This window comes from Myxocyprinus asiaticus, chromosome 5 (genome assembly GCF_019703515.2).
Source record: "Myxocyprinus asiaticus isolate MX2 ecotype Aquarium Trade chromosome 5, UBuf_Myxa_2, whole genome shotgun sequence".
Classification (NCBI taxonomy): Eukaryota; Metazoa; Chordata; class Actinopteri; order Cypriniformes; family Catostomidae; genus Myxocyprinus; species Myxocyprinus asiaticus.
Window position 1 is genome coordinate 49,619,082 of NC_059348.1, and position 19,698 is coordinate 49,638,779.

At 39.2% G+C, this 19,698-nt stretch overlaps 1 protein-coding gene across 4 annotated transcripts in view; it reads right to left on the reverse strand.

Moving 5' to 3' along the window:
* LOC127441101 (ATP-dependent 6-phosphofructokinase, platelet type-like) overlaps positions 1-19,698 on the reverse strand; it is a 42,641-nt gene that overhangs the window by 19,017 nt on the left and 3,926 nt on the right. For 2 of the 4 annotated variants that reach the window (XR_007897272.1, XM_051698287.1), the window contains exons 6-17: positions 19,482-19,526; positions 19,287-19,395; positions 17,476-17,571; positions 17,291-17,386; positions 13,764-13,856; positions 13,541-13,666; positions 13,050-13,114; positions 12,055-12,124; positions 3,622-3,768; positions 2,804-2,874; positions 1,380-1,467; positions 230-382 (exon numbers count right to left, since the gene is read on the reverse strand). Coding sequence is in view for 3 of the 4 variants with exons in the window: in XM_051698287.1 (XP_051554247.1) it covers positions 230-382; positions 1,380-1,467; positions 2,804-2,874; positions 3,622-3,768; positions 12,055-12,124; positions 13,050-13,114; positions 13,541-13,666; positions 13,764-13,856; positions 17,291-17,386; positions 17,476-17,571; positions 19,287-19,395; positions 19,482-19,526 (1,159 nt within the window). In the remaining variant the exon portion in view is untranslated. The remainder of the gene's footprint in view (positions 1-229; positions 383-1,379; positions 1,468-2,803; positions 2,875-3,621; positions 3,769-12,054; positions 12,125-13,049; positions 13,115-13,540; positions 13,667-13,763; positions 13,857-17,290; positions 17,387-17,475; positions 17,572-19,286; positions 19,396-19,481; positions 19,527-19,698) is intronic. The other 2 variants (XM_051698288.1, XM_051698289.1) reach the window with 1 other exon arrangement.

Below are 19,698 nucleotides of genomic sequence, written 5' to 3' on the forward strand. Positions count from 1 at the left end.
CAAATACAGCTCTACCTTAACTAACTACAGCTATACCTCATCTACCAAATGCAGCTCTACCTTAACTAAATATAGCTCTAACACATTGATGGAGGTTAGTCATCATTCGGCAGCCCTGACCTATCAGCATACAGCATCTTAATGACACAACAGTGCTCTTGACAAACAAACGTACACGCCCACCACCCCACACAAACACACACTCTGACACAAGTGTGTGAAGTCTTACGTCCGTGATGGCATTGAGAGCAGTGTCTGCCCCAATACTCAGGTCTGAACCAGGAATATTGTTGGACACAGTGGCCGGGACCATCACCATGGGAACACAAAGCTCTGCATGTTTGGAACGAGCTGCTTGCAGCTCCATCAGCCCCAGATATGCCTGCGGTCAGAGCAAGGTCTTATGGGTCACTGGCCAGAATTGTGGGTTAATTATAAGAGAGGGGTGGGGCAAAGAGTCATGCCCACTTTGTTCATGAGAGTAGGTGAGAAGAGGACACTGAAGGTATTTCTGTTGAGTTTCAGATTCAGGTCTGTTGATTCGTTACTGCAAGATTGTGAAATTACATGAAAGTGAAAAGATTGACTGTAAAACAGTACATAAGGACCAGTTTGAGAGTCTGAGGCAGGATTCTGACAATTCTGAAGTTGACCTACCCAAAACAAATGACAATTTTTATAGACAAATGGCATCTGAGATATGTTTTGCTGCCCAGCATATATTTAGGTTTCCTTTCAATATAAAATTTTTATATTTTGTCATACCAGATCAGAATTACAAGACAAAAATGCTATCTTAAAAAAACAAAAAAACAAAAAAAAAACATAATATTATATAATTATAAAATTCTGTGGTAATAACAAGATAATAATGAGTTACTCAAAAAAATTAGATTTTATGTCTCATAGTTATGAATTAGCCATTTTTGTTGTAGAATCTTGTATGACAGCAAACTAAGGAATACCCAAAAGCAAAATGTTGTTGTCATTGTTGTTGTTTTTTTACCTGTGAATAACTATTTTTAATATATTAAATAATATAAACAGTAATACCATGAAGTAGTAAAAGAACAGACATATAAAGGTTATTTATATATTATAATGAACAAAGTCATGCAAAGGAAGAGTTGATAGCAATATAGTTAGATATTTTCAGTAGATACCTGATATACATGTAGGCTATGTTACATCTGTTTTAAACCATATTTAAACACTGGAAAACTTCACAGCTGTTATAGAAACATTCCTTATATCATTTTAATTATTTTACTTCTTATTTTAGATTTAAATTATTGTACTGAAATGAAACTACAACTTTAATGGAGTAAATCTAAAAAAATGTATACTGTAAATAATAAATATTAATTTACAGTACATACCTCAAATCCTCCAATAACCAGTAAAGCATTGATGTTGTGAATCCTCATTTGTTCTGCGATGTTATCAACATGTTTTGCTGGAAGAGTTCTGTAAATGATGTTTCAGGATTTTAGAAACGTAATTCATTATTATATAGGGTTGCACATTTTAAGAAATGTTCTTAATCGACAATCGTTAATGTGAATTAAAATCGATTAATCATTAACAATAACAATAAACTGTAAGTGGTGAGCAGATTTCTTCATTCAAAGCTTTATTTACACAAAGTTTGATTTTTGACTGACCACCCGTTCTAATGTAAATTTGAAAACGTCAAAATTGGAGAAAAATTCCTCACTGTAGAAGGAAACATGAAACAGCCACCACCAAACATATGCATATGCCTACTGTTTAAATATCATTTAAATAAATATGCTTAAGAAATGTAAGTATTGGTATCTTCTTTTTAATTTATTTTCAGTATAGTGTATTTTTAATATATTCAGCATTTTGATCTTTAAGGTGGGCTAGTGGTTGTCTCTTCATCAGACCAGGAGGGGAATGTCAGATTATTCTGGGGGGGCACAAGGACCCGGCCATGCAGGGAGCATGGCGGATCAACAATGCTTATTGTCATGTTGTACTTTTAACACATTTTCACGATTTATTCCGTTGCTGACAGGACGTGACATGCAACGCGCATGTGGCAGTGTGCCCTCTAGCGGTGGATGACTGTATACACAGCCTTTTCTCTATGTGCTGGCATGATTACTGAATTATCTGCTCGCTAGCTTAATTATCAAATTATAAACGACAAATAAACGATCATCGATTATTCATTAGCATCCCTGTTACTATGCTAAAAGGAATAAATCTATAAAAGGTGTAAATCTATAAAAACAAAAAAATCTCTGTAAATCTATCAGTGTCTGCTTTATTTTTATTTATTTAAAAAAAAAGAAAATTGGGGTGGGGGGGGGATTTTTCCCCTTTGTCTCCCAATTTGGAATGCCCAATTCCCAATGTGCTTTTAAGTCCTTGTGGTTGCGTAGTGATTTGCCTCAGTCCGGGTGGTGGAGGATGAATTCCAGTTGCCTCTGCGTCTGAGATTGTCAACCCGTGCATCTTATCACGTGGCTTGTTGAGCGTGTTGCCATGGAGACATAGTGCGTGTGGAGGCTTCATGCCCCACACTCACCACATGCCCCACCGAGAACGAACCACATTATAGCAATCATAAGGAGGTTACCCCATGTGACTCTACCCTCCCTAGTAACCGGGCCAATTTGGTTGCTTAGGAGACTTGGCTGGAGTCACTCAACATGCCCTGGGATTCGAACTAGCGAACTCCAGAGGTGGTAGCCAGCGTCTTTACCACTGAGCTACCCAGGCCCCTACCAGTGTCTGCTTTATTGAACATATGCGGTTATATTTCTAATCTCACCTTTTTGTTCCTAGCAGGGACCCACCCTGGCCTGTCCAGCCCCCAACATCACCCCATTTGATTTCTTTTATCTGAGAAGAGAGGAAGAAAAGAGCAAAGAAGGAGTAAAGAGTATAGAATCATATTATCGGCATCTTTGCTGAATTGATGACAGAATTTTCTTTTTTGGTTGAATTATCCTTTTGAGTAATTCCATGACCCACGGCAACAGCACCACATCTCTTCTGAAAGATGAAAGCGGCATGAAGTTAATCTATGATGCTACACCGAGTTCAATATAGCACTGACCACAATGCAGCAAAGGATTGTGGGAGGGAATAATGGGCTTACTATAATCATGCCTGTTTATCTAATTTGACAAGGGATTAATTCATATACACACACACACATATACAGTACACACAGTGTTACACAGACCATGGAAACCAGATTGTCACCAGGCCTTCTGCAATGTAACGAGCTCCATTTCTTTCTCTTTTTTTTAATTTGCATCTGATGATGCCCATGAAAGTAATAAAAAAAAGCACAAAGCATCTAAAAGCATAAGTGAATTATGCCTTAGAATCTTAGCATGATCTCCACTGTGGAAGATCTCTGCTACTGAAGAAGGTATAGAGTAACGGGTATTCTAGTTTACCGATTATGAAACATTTCTGCACAGGCATGGCTTCGAAACCAATTAATTGACATTATTGGGCATAAATGTGGTTACTAAGTTTACCGTTACTGAAGTTAGAATGAACTTGCATGTTGAATTACATGCAGACTACAAGTGAGTTCGGTTGTGTAGTGTTGCAGTAGAATGTGTGCAGTGTTACCTGCCCCTTGTAGAAGCCCTCAAATCCATCATTAACAGCAAACATGGTGTGGCCCTCTGTGATCCCTACCCTGACAGCCGAACGCACAGCCGCATTCATGCCGGCTGCAGGAGCTCCAACATTCAAAACAGCCACATTAAACGAACTCTGGAGAAAAGAGGAGAGCGTTAACTTAAACACCTAAATAACAAAATTCTGGGGAGTCATGTGACGTTATACGAGTGGAAGCAGCCTAGTGGTGAGCTCGTCGAAATCGTCGGCCTGTGGGGACATTAAAAAGCATTTACTGTTGCATGCATCTGATGCCTCTCAAGAGCAAGATGGCGGGGGGTCCGGTTGGGAATAACAGCGTGCCTCAGGATGTAGGTCAAGATATTGCGAACATTTATGCAGCACTAACGAAAATCTCGACTGACCTGGAGGGCCTCGCAGAAATATGTTGAGTGACCACATCTATGGAGGCGAACTTTCCACCTTGATCACAAGAATGGATGAGGTTGAAAAGCAAATCGAGTCTCTGGAAGCAGCCGTAAAAGAGCTGCGGACTAACCCGCTGACCACCAAAACTGATATGGATCAGGTGTGGTATCTGGAAAATCGAAGCAGATGTTATAATGAAGCAGACGTAATAATGTTCATTTTGTTGGAATCCCAGAGGGAAAGGAAGGTCAAGATATGGTCAAGTTTCTGGATGGGCTTATTCCGAATTTGTTCGACTCAGCGTGTCCTCATCTGGAAATAGAGCGCGCACACACAGAGCTCTTGGTCAGTTTCCCGGGAAGGATGGCAGACCCCGATCCATTCTGGCAAGATTCTTGCAGTCGGCAGACCGAGACTTTTTTTTTTTATGTGCTGCAAGTGATAAAGGCAAGTTGTGCTGGGAGGATTACAACATTATGGTTTTTCCGGACTTTGCCAGTGCTACACAAGCGAAATGGGTGAGACTGAAAGAGTGTAAGAAGTTATTTCATGTATAGGATGTAAGCTTCACATTGCTTTACCTATTTAAGCTGAGAATTGATGCCAAGGATGGAAGTAAGACTTTTACATGCTCATGGCAAGCTATGGCCTTCATTAAATCAATGGAGTGAGTAGGTGGCTTTGCCAGCGCTGAATCAGCGGGACTACACATCGTGCATTTTGCTGATGCGGTCTGAGAGGGTTTGTTATACGGTTGGTTGCCCACTGTCTCTCTCTCTCTCTATCTACATTTTTCCCGCTTTATTGGCTTTTGTTGAGTTTATTTGTTCATTTTGTGGGTTCGATGTTGTTTTTCGAGCTTATTTTGGAGTTTCAATTGTAAGGTGTATATAAAAAATAAAACAAGACTGAAGTTATCTTGTAGCAGTTTTGGGAGGGACTCGTGTGCGTGCATGGACCGTCAGATTTCCGGGTGAGGAACACCAGTTGGGTATGCTGTAGAGTCAGTAGAGTGCAGCACTGCTGCAGAGATGCGCTGCTGGAAACACTATCAGAGTATTTCAGGAAGAGTGTTCCAGCTGCATCAGTGGAAAACTGCAAGCTGGAGAACCGTTAATGGAACCAAAAGTCACAAAGATAATATGATTCCGGTATTTTTTAAAGAATGGAACCGGTTCTGAACAAGAACCAATTCTCGGTTCCCTACCCTATTGATAAGTAAGCATTTACATTTTAATTGTCTCAAACAGATTAAAGATAATTTAGGAAGAGTCATTATTGTTTTGGCTGAAATACAGGGGCAAAATCTTATTTTAGCTATTATTTATGCACCCAACACTGATGATCAAAACCTTGTTTAGATCTCGAGGTGAAATTACAAACAGGTGGGATTCTCAATGTTATGGTTTTGGGTGGAGATTTCAATCTTTTATTGGATCTGGTCCTTGATCATAGTGATGCAAAAGTGTAGACCCTTTAGAGCAATGTTGACACTACAGAGGATGTGTAAAAATCTTGGTCTTACAGACATTTGGAGACTTCTGAATACATCTGGGAAGGACTACACCTTTTTTTCATTAGTTCATAAGATTTCCTCTAGAATCTATTTTTTTTTGTTTTGTTTTTTTTGGTATATATACACTACTGATCAAAAGTTTTGAAACACTTGACTGAAATGTTTCTCATGATCTTGAAAATCTTTTGATCTGAACGCGTACGCTTAAATGTTTGAAATTAGTTTTGTAGACAAAAATATAATTGTGCCACCATATTAATTTATTTCATTATAAAACTAAACTGTAATAAAAAATTAAAAAAAGTTTTTGAAATTGATGACTTGCACCAAATAATAAAGAAAAGCAGCCAATAAGTGCCCAACATAGATGGGAACTCCTTCAATACTGTTTAAAAAGCATCCCAGGGTGATACCTCAAGAAGTTGATTGAGAAAATGTCAAGAGTACATGTCTGCAAAATCTAGGCGAAGGGTGACTACTTTGAAGATGCTAAAATATAACACAGTTTTGATTTATTTTGGATTTTGTTTAGTCACAACATAATTCCCATAGTTCCATTTATGTTATTCCATAGTTTTGATGACTTTACTATTATTCTAAAATGTGAAAAAAAAAAAATTATAATAAAGAATGAGTAAGTGTTTCAAAATGTTTGACCAGTAGTGTATATCTAAGTCACTTATTCCATTTGCTACCAATTGCTCAAATGGGAACATTTTAGTTTCAGATCATGCTTTGGTGTGTTTAGAGATGTTGCCGCATATAGAGAAAAGAAAATCATCTAGATGCCACTTTAATACATCCCTTCTACAGGACCCAGCATTTCAACAAAATAAATAAATGTTTATATGGCGGCTAATTGGTCCTCAGTGTTCTCTGTGGGCATGGCATGGGAGGCGCTTAAGGCAGTTCTTAGGGGGCGGATCATACAATATGCCTCATTCATTAAAAAGATTAAAGCACAGGAAATAATGGAATTGGAAAAGAGTATTAAAAGTTCTGAAACAGAGCTGAAGCACCAAATGTCATCCAATGGTCTTAGAGAGTTGACTCAGCTAAAATATAGGTACAATACTATTTTGTCACAGAAGGTAGAGTTTTGGTTATTCAGGGCAAGACAGATATACTTTCAGTTGGGGGACAGGCAATATATTTACTTCTGCTGCAGATATTAATAAGGCCTTTAAAAGGTGCAATATGTAATATATTTACTGTACTAAAGCATAAAATTGAAATACTGGCTTCTCCGAAAACAATGCTACAGCCAGTATATTCTACACCGAAATGTCCGTTCTGGGCCGGAATTTCTGTTTGTGTTTTGGCCTGTGTGATCCCACCCATTGCCCATTTCCCAACAGTATTTCAACACCCCGGGTTGCCAGATTTGAAACAAGTTAGCGGGCAAACACAGCGCGCTGCAGCCATGGAAGCCAGCAATAAATCTAGCTAACATTGACAGAGTTATAAAAAATTCACATGAACTGGTTTACAATTTGCAAACAATAAAAACATTGCAAACGTACACATTAGCTGATCAACTTAGTGTAAGGCTCATCACTTGCCATTGTCAGTTTGCTCATTCCTGTTGCGTATTCTCAATCTGGCAACCCGCGTGAGCTTCGAGTCTGGGGAGGAGGGGGCAATATTTTGAATCCAATATTTTGAATTTGGACTGCAGTATCCATTTTTAATGCTTGATGTCAATGTTACATATTGCTCCTTCAAATAATTTTATTTAGATCTTGATAGTTCCACGTCTTCGTCTACTGATAACACAATGATGACTCTAAGACTTTATAGATATTGCAGTTTCATTTTCTGTTAAAGCATGATTTTCTGTAAAGCTGCTTTGAAAAGATGTGTGTTGTGAAAATCGCTATACAAATAAAAATGACTTGACTTGATAAGGATATTAGCAGCTTTGTTGAGTCATTAGAACTTCCTAAATTGATGAATGATCATAAATACTTTCTTGACTAAGATATTACTTTGGAGGAGCTTGTAGAAGTAATTAAAGCCTTGCCAACAGGTAAGGCACCGGGCCAGATGGTTTTGCCACAGAAGTATTTAGATCATATGTCACAGAGCTGGCTCCAATTATGTTAGAAGTTTACACAGTCATAAAAAAAAGATGAATTACTGTCAACCATGACGCAAGCCCTGATCAGTCTTAAAAAAGATAAAGACCCAAATTAATGTAAAAGTTATCATCCAATTTCCCTGGTCCAGTCAGATGTAAAAATTAGGGCTGTCAAACTATTAAAATATTTAATCGCAATTAATTGCATAATTGTTTTGTAATTAATCGCGATTAATCGCAATATCTTTATAAACATGAGTGGACAAAATATGCTTCATCCAGATTTATTTTTCAGTCATCCACACAAAAGATACCCCACCAACAGAGCTGAACAACAGAAAATGAACACAACTCAATTCAAATTATGTACAAAATATGGTAGTTGTAAGTGTATTTTGACAGGATTTATTCACTTCTTTTTATGGAGTTTTGACAGACATAATCTTTCCATTTGTCAATCTGTCATTTACAATTGACAACTCTGTGCAAAGTACATCAAAAACTCCTTTTAGACCCAGGTCACAATTGTAACCGGTGGGATTAAATGGGTTAATGACAGTGTAGATTTACTGCAGGGTTCCAGCAATGTCTCCAACTTCTGCATTGGCTAGTGCACTATCAAACAGAGACACTGTTACAGAACCTTGGAGACAGCAGCAGGGTTTCCGTTAGCCAATAATCAGTACCGCCGCTCCCTATACGCATATTACGTCTGCTTAGGGCACCAGCTCCCTAGAGGGGCACCTTTACTGACGCGTTATACGTTACTCAAGGACCCGATAGCAGTCGCAAAACACAGACGATCTCCTCACGCTCACACTTACACTTCGCGCTCACACCATGCCTCACAGTTCAAGGCAGGTGTTCAAATGGCAGATGTCTTGCCACTGCAATCATGTTACAAAGTTCTGAGCTCTATCTTTGCTTTGCGGGCATGTTCTACTGCTGCGCTACATTTAAAAAATGCTTGGCGCAGGTATCAGCATAATGTCTCTCACCATCTGTTTTCCCCACAGTGAATGCATGTGACATTAGTGCCATTTGCGGGAATTGACTCGCTTCTCATGAACTACGGTTTATTGAAAGGGTCGTATTCCGTGTTAACAGTGTTAAAAAATTAGTGGCGTTAAACAAATTTTGCGTTAACGTGTTATTAATGCGTTAACTTCGACAGCACTAGTAAAAATATTGTCTAAAATTCTGTCTAATCGAGTAATTACATCGATTATACATATAGATCAAGTAGGGTTTACTCGTAGTCATATTTCTTCTGATAATATTAGATGTTTTATAAATATTATGTGGTCAGTAGCGAATGATCAGACCCCGATCGCTGCCATCTCACTTGATGCCAAGAAGGCGCTTGATATGGTGGAATGGGACTATCTTTTTAAGATTTTGGAAATTTACGGGATTGGCAACACTTTTATTTGGTGGATTATGTTTCTCTATAAACAACCGTCAGTGGCAGTGCAAACTAATGGATTAATTTCAGATGATTTTTGTCTTGGTTGGGAAACCCGGCAAGGCTGTCCTCTCTGCCCTTTTCTGTCCTGTCTTGCCCTGGAACCATTAGCAGCCGCAATAAGAAAAGAGGATAATTCTTTCTCCAAATTTTAAGGATACAGGGTGAACTGGTCTAAATCGGAAGCTCTTGCTCTGACAGCATATCGCCCCACCACAGCTTTCCAAACTGGCATCTTTCAATGGCCTAAGCAAGGTAATAGGTATTTAGGCTGTTCATTTCCAGAAAATCTGAGAGATTTTGTCAGAGTAAAGTTTGACCCATTAATGAAAAGGTTCTCATGCGATGTTGATAGGTGGGCTTCTCTACATTTGTCTATGACTGGGAAGGTCAATGTTATAAAAATGAATTGTATCCACAAATTCAATTATCTACTGCAGTCTCTCCCTCTAGAAGTTCCTCTTTCTTATTTTAAACAATTTGATAGAATATCTAAGTTTTTGTTTGGATTGGTAAACAAACTCGGTTACAGTTCAGTAAGTTACATAGACCAATTGACAAAGGAGGTTTAGGTCTTCCCAAAATTTGGTTTTATTACTATGCTTTTAAACTCAGACACCTGGTACATTGGTTTCTTCCACCAGAGAGAGCCCCTCCCTGGTATAACATTTAACAAGCAGTCCTTGCCCCAATCTCACCATTGAAAAGTCTTTCTATTAAATTGCCTAGAGAAGTAAAAATGCATCCTATTATTTCACACTTACATTCACTATGGACAAAGGTTTCCCATATGTTAAATTTTACTTACCTAAATGTTTTCCTCAAGTATATGGCTGAACCCCAAATGATGTATTAACAAGTCCCCCTTTTAAAGAATGGATCGAGAGGGGTGTTGCTACACTTGGTGACCTTTATGAAAACGGAGCTTTAAGAGCATTTGAAAATATAACGCAGCAATTTGGGATTTCTAGGTCTCAATTTTTCAGGGACTTACAGCTGCGCCATTTACTTTAAAACTATTTTTGGTGGTTGTACGCAGCCCCCTAAGGCTGCAGACACTCTTTGTATGGTGCTCACGGCCTTTGGAAAGGGTCATGAAGCATCAGTATTAGTATTACTCCTCGTTGATTCAGAGTCTAGGTGATGGAGCCTTAACAGCTTTTAAGAGGTTATGGGAAAGAGATTAGAACTTAGTATTGGGAAATGGGGAGTTGAAAAGAATATATATATATATATTTTTAAACTATGTCTAAGGATGCAAAGGTACGCCTTGTTCAGTTTAAGATTCTGCATCGTTTCTGGACTCCCTCTAGATTGTTTAGGCTTGGTTTAAAAGACACACCGATCTGCTGGCGATGTCAGTTGGAGGATGGAGACATAGCCCATGCTCTGTGGTTCTGTGCTGAGATTCAAGAATTCTAGGTAAGAGGCCGGAATTTTATCTGTGAGGTTCTGGATCCTCAATTCTCATTCTGCCCTAGACTATGTATATTGGGCGATGGGGCGGTTATTAAAGGTGACAAATATACAAAAAGCTGGGTCCAAACTAGTGTAATAATTGGCAGACAGATAATTCTTAAAGAATGGAAGTCAAAAGGCACTCCCTCATTTCAAGAATGGTTCACCAAATTGGGCAGGGTGGCAACATTTGAAAAGATGTCATATAAACAGTTTGGCAAATTAGACGTGTATGGTAAGAAATGGGACAAATTCTTATCCTTTCTGGAAGGCTCTCAGTGAGGCCCATGTGGAGAGAGACAAGATTATGGTCGAAATTGTAAATTGTATCCGTTGTGGAATTTTTCTGTTCTTCTTTTCTCTCTTTATTTGGTGATTGTTATATTCTCAAAAAAAAAAATAAATAAATAAATAAAATACAATTTTTTTGTTGTTTATATTGTATGTGTGTTACTCAGGCTTGACCACAATGTTGTTTGTTGAGGGTTGGGGATTTGGAGGGGGATGGGGAATTAATGGGGGTTAAAATGGGATAATTGTTGATTCTGTTCATTTATGTTGTGCTTTATTTTTGTATTTGTATTTTGGGAATCAATAAAAAAATGTGTTAATCATAAAAAATAATAAACAATCCTGTATACTGTACAAAAAATATTTCCCAAAATCAGTGAGCTGAGCTCAGAGTAACAATTAATTCATGCAGGCTGCATGAGGCATGCAGGACATGTTTATAAAGCAGAACAGTACAAAGTCTAATCTGACACACAATAGAAACCATATAAAACAAAATCCTGGATTAAGCTGCATTTGTGAGTACCACAGAAAAAACCTCAGAAAATACAGTAATCCATGAGTCTGTGTATCTTATGTCTGAGGTTATGTCATATCTTCTTCAAACTTATAATTACAAATTGGAAAGTCTAGATTTTATGAAAGCTCAGACATGTAAAAAGAATGAAAATGGCAGCAGCTTCAACAGTTAGAGGTAGCTGGGTACCTCTTCTCACATTTCTGTTTGGTAATATAATTTTATTATAGCCAGTGCTACCTGGTGCACTTTATTTAAATTTGCAAGAGAATATACAGGTGAAATGATGGAATAAATATTTTATTTACTCCGCACCTGGATCCATTTTGGTGCAATGAGCGTTGCCGAAGAAATAAATAATTTCTGAGTCTGAGGACGTGAACAGTTCAAGTTGACGTTTCATAATCACGATATTTCTGATGTGATCACAGCATTAGGCCTTCTACTCTTAATTATATAATATTATTTATTTTCTATACTATTCTATTTATTCCATGTACATACACTACATGGCAATGGCCTTTCTCTATTCCATCCTCATCCCCAAAAGAATAAATTAACAAATTCAACTGTTTGTGTCACAGAAAGCGATTAAATCAGTGCCACCATGTGGTATGCAATGGCTAGAATACAATGGCTAGAATAAGTTGCCATTGAGTATCTCTCCATCATTACTACTGACTTACATGTGGAAGTTCAGCATCAGTTTTGTGATGAGACAAGAGTTTGTAGGTGTTCAGGTTGTTTTCAAAACTTCTAAAACGTTTCAAAGAAAAACAAAAGAAGAATTTAAAAGCCATTCAGACATATCCTGTTGTGTTAACAGAGCATCAACAATGAGTTTATTTTAAATATATTTTACTATTAAATAAATAATATTCTCATAAAACATTAAAGGGATACTTCACCCAAAAATGAAAATTCTCTCATAATTTACCCACCCCTTAATAACGTTTCAGATGTGTCTGACTTATTTTCTTTTGTAGAACACAAACAAATATTTTTAGAAAAATATTTCAGCTCTGTAGGTCCATTCAATGCAAGTGAATGGTGGCCAGAACTTTGAATCTCCATAAATTACATAAAGGCAGTGTTAATGTAATCCATACGACTCCAAAGGTTAAATCCATATCTTCAGAAGTGATATGATAGATGTGGGTGAGAAACAGATCAATATTTAAGTCCTTTTCACTATAAATCTCCACATTAGCCCAGCCCTTAACAATAGGTGGCGATATGCACGAAGAATGTGAATAGCCAAAAAGCAAAAGAAGAGGAATGTGGAAGTGAAAGTGGAGATATATAGTAAAAAAAGGACTTGCATATTGATCTGTTTCTCACCAACACCTATCATATCGCTTCAGAAGACATGGATTAAACCACTGGAGTCATATGGATTACTTTTATGCTGACTTTCTGTGATTTTTGGAGATTCAAGTTTCTGGTCACCATACATTTGCATTGAATGGACTGAAAGCTGAGATATTCTTCTAAAAATCTTAATCTGTGTTCTGCAGAAGAAAGAAAGTCATACACATCTGGGATGGCATGAGGGTGAGTAATTAATGAGAGAATTTTCATTTTGGTGTGAACTATCCCTTTAAGATGTACTGTAATGTTGTTGACATTGACATCTGCTTTAAAAAAAAAGAAAAGTAAAATCATGATTTTTATGGCTTACCTGCCACGCAGCTTTACTGCTTCTTCAAACCTCTTTTCGTCCATGGCCTTCTGTACCTCCTGGGTCTAAATTATGACAAACAATGAATGAAAACTTCTAAGTAAACCAAGAAACCAAATAAAACAAAATTCCATTTTGTGCAGGCATTGTCTTAAAGTAGAAACCAAACATTTGACCGACTGGTCCAACTAATGATTCAAAGCTGCATGGTTATTCAACATTTACATACTGCAGCACTAAGCAATTTTTTTATATTTTGCTGGATACAACAGTAGTCTTGAACTTTATACTGATACATATTGCTGTATCGATGTTACAAATGAGCTTAGAGATGTAGAATTTCCCTATTCACATGCATTTATCGCCCATTTTTTCTTTTTTTGTTTTACAGTAAAACAATGTTTTCGGACAGAAGCCTGTTATTTCTTCCTGGATTCAAATACATGACCATAAATTTTTTTATGACAAAATCAATATAGTTGCTTTCTTACCATCTGAACACACTCCATCAGAGGCACTCTGACTGCCTGGTTACCACATAGAGACACCACGCATGCCGGAGTACCAGGAGATGCTTCTAACAGAGCCAGCACGGCTTCCACGCCCATACGACTCGCCTACAAAGGAAGACAGAAGATGTAAAACTAAAGGGAGTGAAGTTATCATCATTCAGACTGATCATTACAGTCAGGATTTATTGAGTCAGGATCATACCAAAATCCTGTCGAAGGCAGAGGGCGTTCCTCCCCTTTGGACGTGACCCAGAATGGTTACTCGTGTGTCAAACCCCAAACATCCCACTACCAGCTGCAGAAGAGCGTCAATGCATCATCATAACTTCAACCGAAACATTATGGTTTCTCAAACACAAATCCAGCAAGGTCATGTATTAAATTAAATGCTTAATGTCAAGTTCTTATAATAATTTAAGATTTTATTATAAATTCTTTTTTATTAATCTCAGACGTAACACCGTTAATTAAAAAGTGTAAAGGCTTAGGAAGAGCACACATGCACACGTGCAGCATTATATCTATGGTGAATTAAAAAAAAAGAAAAATCACACAGAAATTAAAGATTTACCAAAAATCTAATCCAAAACATAAAATTATAATTTTATTGTGGAACAGGTAAAACATAGATGACAAACATTATTCTGGAGAAAATGTATTTTGTTTTTGATGAGAAGGTATGAACCCTGTTTTCAGAAAAGTGCATGCTGGGAAACTGCAGTCCAACAGCAGGGTGCACGTTGGGATACTGCAAGATCAGGTCAGCTATTTATGTTGGCTTGACAAATGGTGAATGGGAGTGAATGGGAGATCACAGCTAATATTATTTTCACAAGAAAAAATCCACTATCACATTTGAATGACTTTCCAGAAGAGGAAAAAATAGAGAGCGGTGGATTAAGACAGTAAAATGGGAGAAGATGCCAAACTTACTGTCACTCTCTCAGCAGCTGTAATAGAAACTCTCTCGCAGCTGTAGTAATTCGTTTTTTAAAACTAATTCCAGGGTAATATAACAATAAGCATAATGTTATAAATTTACACTCAATATTTAAAAAATGTATATGTGGCAGGGCGGGGCAGGGATGTGATGCTGCACACCTGGCCCCTAATCAGGCTAATCAAGCCCTGGAGAGGGATAAAGGCGACCGGAGACGGCAGTGTGACAGAGAGAGAGTTACAGGCAGTTGTCCGCCACCTGTGTGTGTGTGTATGTGTTTTTGTTTAAGCTTATTATTAAACTATTATTTATATTGTCAAGCCGGTTCTCACCTCCTCCTTTCCCTTTTACGTCATTACACTGGTGCCGCAACTCGGGAAGGAGGAGGGATGTGCCGTAGTAGAGTCCTCGCCACTACCATCCACCCCAACGGAGCAGCCGCGGCCATCCGCTGGGGGACGGAGGAGCCCGGCCACCTGAGAGCAGAGGAATGGCCGCCAACCACGAGGGGAGGAGGGGCTCCTAGCTGACCGCCTGGAGCAGTCAGGGCCGCTGCCAGGGGTGGAGAACACTCCTACCAGCCGCTAAAACGCGGCGGGGTCAGAGAACCGCCGACCGCGAGTGGGGAGGGGCTCCTGGCCGACCGTCTGGAGCGAGAGGGCCTCTGCCATGCGTGGGGGAGACCCCTTCCATCCTCTGAAAATGCGGCGGGGTGTTCCATCCGCCAGGGGCTGGAGAACTGCCTCCGATCCGCCCGGGGAGGTGCAGCTGTCGACCTCTAGGAGGGTGAAGGAGTGGTCGAGGACCAAGCTACGGCGTATCGGAGAACTGGCATGTAAGGATTTTTTTTCTCTCTCTCTCCTCTCTCTCTCCTACTGTCGTTCTGTGTTGGCATTTCCCTCTCGTTTTTTTTGTTGTCCCTCCCCTTGTCACCCTCCCAGGTCTGAAGAGGCAGGGATGGGAAGGCACGCCCCCCCGGAAAGGAGGTGGGGGGATGTATGTCATGCCAGGGGCTACCCGGCCTGAAGGAAAGGAGGCGTGTGGCAGGGAGGAGGGAGGAATGTGGCAGGGAGGAAGGCGGGGCCGGGTCGTGATGCTGCACACCCGGCCCCTAATCAGCTAATCAAGTCCTCGAGAGGGATAAAGGCGACCGGAGACAGCAGTGCGACAGAGAGAGAGTTACGGGCAGCTGTCCGACACCTGTGTGTGTGTTTGTCTTTTTGTTTAAATGTATTATTAAACTATTATTTATATTGTCAAGCCGGTTCTCACCTCCTCCTTTCCCTTTTATGTCGTTACAATATAATCTAAAACAAAATTTAGATTTATGCTGCTAAATAAGGTGGAAACGCATCATCACAGTCCATGAAAAAGGTCTATTCTAGAAACTTTGTTTAGGGGTTTTTCAAAATCCCTAAATTGAGAAAAACATTTCTGACCGCAACTCCTCCTAGAGCTTTCAAGCTACATCCACCAAACTCGACACAGACTTTCAGACTGTTCTGGAACAGTGTGCTATATTTTTTCTAAATTATCTGAAGAACGATTTTAAAAAATCTGAAAAATCCCATAGAGTTACATTGATGGAATGTTTAAATGGGCCAACGGAATGTTTGTTAATTCAAACACCATATGTCAAAAATTCTAATGTAAACGAACCCACAAAAGGCCTTTGATCTGCTGTAATTTGTTCTCTCTCTTTCTCTATTTGATGTTTTATATGACTGTATGTTACAGTCTGTCTGACTTTCTAGTTAGCTTGCTGTTTGTCTTACTGTTATATCTGTTTAACCATCAAACTTAAAACTTTTTAAATTACTGTAACCTTTCAGACAAGGCTTTGTCAAGCCAACATCAAAGCTTGTCTTGACAAACTTTACCTATCTAGTTTACTACTCATCGAACATTTACCTCTTGCCTTATACAAATTGACTTACAGGACACTTATTACAGGATGTAACGTGGTAAGGTGGGCAAGGAGGAGGCGGGAACCGGCTGAACAGTCAACGTAAGTTTTAATAATATAGATGAACTCAAATCCACACACACACATACACAAACTTGTTTTTATATCATTGTGGGGTCTCTCCATAGACTTCCATGCATTTTATGGATTTTATACAGATCTAACGATAATTTCTATCCCCTAACCCTACCCCTAAACCTAACCCTCACAGAAACCTTTTTGCATTTTCAAAAAAAACATAATTTAGTATGTTTAGTAAGCCATTTCCCTCATGGGGACCACTGGCTGGGCCCCACAAGGTAGGTGATCTCAGGTTTTACTATCCTTGTGGGGACATTTGTTCCCCACAATGTAGGATAAACATGTATGTATACACACACACAGCGGCCACATGTGGCTCTCTCTCTCCCGAACTGGCACACCCAGCTCGTCTTTATTCCCCTCCCGGCTGATTAGCCCGATTCAGGGTCGGGCGTGTGTCCTCACGGTCCGGCACCACCCTCCTCCTCGTCACAGAGGGGCAATGGTAATTTTCTCCTTATGGTGTTTGAACCTACATCCTATCCATTTCCATTCCAGACCTTTAACAATTAATCTACAACAACCAATCTCAACCATATAGTTTCATGACAATTATCACTCCAGTTTCCCAGCATACTCTCTGCTCCCAGACTTTAGCAACCCAGCATTCTGAAATTGTGTGTTGAGAGTGGAGGAGTTCAGATAAAAGGCAACTCAGGTACAGGGAGAAGCTAATTTTTCATGATGCATGTGCATGATTATGGCAGACAGGGCAGTAGGGCTGTAGATGTGCATTACTCACATCCTTTATATAGTCTGTGGTTATGGGTTTGTTGTTTTGGTCTATAGCACCTTCAGCTACTATGATGATGTTAAGCCGTTTCTTATCAGCACGGTTCTACAAGGGAAAAGAAGTGCACACACACACCCATATACACACACATAAAGTACACATACACGCTTGTGTGAATAGAAGGAGATACTCACATCCTTCACTGCATAAGAGCTGATGGGGTTTCCATGTCTGTCTGTAGCTCTCTCGGCCACTATGATTATATTAAGACGAGAACCACGCAAACGACTCTGCACAACAGGACACACACTGGAGGACTTGTTTGTGCAGTGGCAAGTGTGCGTGAGTGTGTGTGTTTGTGGCAGTGAGCTTGTATTTTGTGAAAGTCTTTACATGAACAGTAACAAAAAGTATCTAGACAATCAAGTAACACTGAACAATTTATGAATTTCAATGAATGTCATGCAACAGAAATATTTAGTGGTTACACTTTAAAACACTTATATTGCAATTTGCAATTTGTTAGCATTAGTTAAAGGGATTGTTCACCCAAAAATGAAAATTCTCTCATAATTTACTCACCCTCACCCTCAAACATCACAGATGTTTATGACTTTCTTTCTTCTGCAGAACAGATTTTTAGAAAAATATCTCAGCTCTGTAGGTCCATACAATGCAAGTGAATGGGTGCCAAACATTTGACGGCGCAAAAAGCACATAAAGCCATCATAGAAGTAATCCATACGACTCCAGTGTTTTAATCCATATCTTCAGAAGCGATATGATAGGCGTGGGTGAGAAACAGATCAATATTTAAGTCAATTTTTGGTAGAAATTATTTTCCCTGCCCAGTAGGGGGCGATATGCATGCAGAATGCGAATCACCAAAAACACAAGAAGAAGAATGTGAAAGTGAAAGTTTACAGTGGAGATTGATAGGAGATCACATCTGAAGACATTGATTTAAAAACTGGAGTCTTATGGATCACTTTTATGCTGAATTATGTGATTTTTGAAGCTTCAAAATTTTGACACACATTCACTTGCATTGTATGGACCAACAGAGCTGAGAAATTCTTTTAAAAAATTTCATTTGTGTTCTGCAGAAGAGAGAAAGTCACACATCTGGGATGGCATAAGGGTGAGTAAATGATGAAAGAATTTATCATTAAATAATAATGAGCAATATTTTTATAAATATTGATAACTGTGAATTTCTAACAATTAAATTGTTCATTGTTAGTTCATGTTAGTTCATAATGTATTAACTAATGTTAATGTATACAACATTAAATGTAAAAACATGTATTAGTACATGTTGAAATTAACATGAACCAAGATAAATAAATGTAGTATGGTACCGAGGGCCTGGGTAGCTCAGCGAGTAAAGACGCTGACTATCACCCCTGGAGTCGCAAGTTCGAATTTGAAGGGCGCGCTAAGTGATCTCCTAAGCAATCAAATTGGCCCGGTTGCTAGGGAGGGTAGTGTCACATGGGATAACCTCCTCGTGGTCGCTATAATGTGGTTTGCTCTTGGTGGGGCGCGTGGCGAGTTGTGCGTGGATGCCGCGGAGAATAGCGTGAAGCCTCCACAAGCGCTATGTCTCTACAGAAATGCGCTCAACAAGCCACGTGATAAGATGCATGGGTTGACGGTCTCAGATGCAGAGGCAACTGAGATTCGTCCTCCGCCACCCAGATTGAGGCGAGTCACTACATCACCATGAGGACTTAGAGCGCATTGGGTATTGGGCATTCCAAATTGGGGAGAAAAAGTGGAGAAAATCGAAAAAAATTAAATAAAATGTAGTACGGAACCAGAATGTCAACTAATGTTAACGAATACTGTACATACTTATCGTAAAGTGTGAGCAAGGTAGTAAAGTTAGTAGTGGTGCTGTTTAATTAGTTATCCCCAAGACTGGTGTATGGACATATCTTTGGGTCTTTGGGCATGGCTGTATGTTTGTGTGTATGTATTTGTATGAGTGTGTGTGTGTTACCTCTGATAATTTATGACACATCTGTTCCTCCCAGCCATCTTTGGGAGGCTTTTCTGGAATCAGCACCCAGTCAGCCCCACACGCAAGCGCGCTGACTAAAGCTAGATACCTACACACAAATGCGAGCACACAATCTAATTAATGCTGATTCGAAAATATTCTTTCTCTTGGAGTGTTTCTAGGGGAGCATCTTACCCACAGTGTCTCCCCATGACCTCCAGCACAAACGTCCTCTGATGGCTACAAGACAAACAACATTCTCACTTTATCTTTGATGAGAGGCCTTCAGTGATCAAAACCATAGTTATGTGGTCAAATGTATTTGATATTCAAAATGTTTGCCAATTAAATTTGATTGAATTGTATTTGGGATGAAGAGGGTGGAGTAGGTGGGAGGCATCTGTTGTAGGAT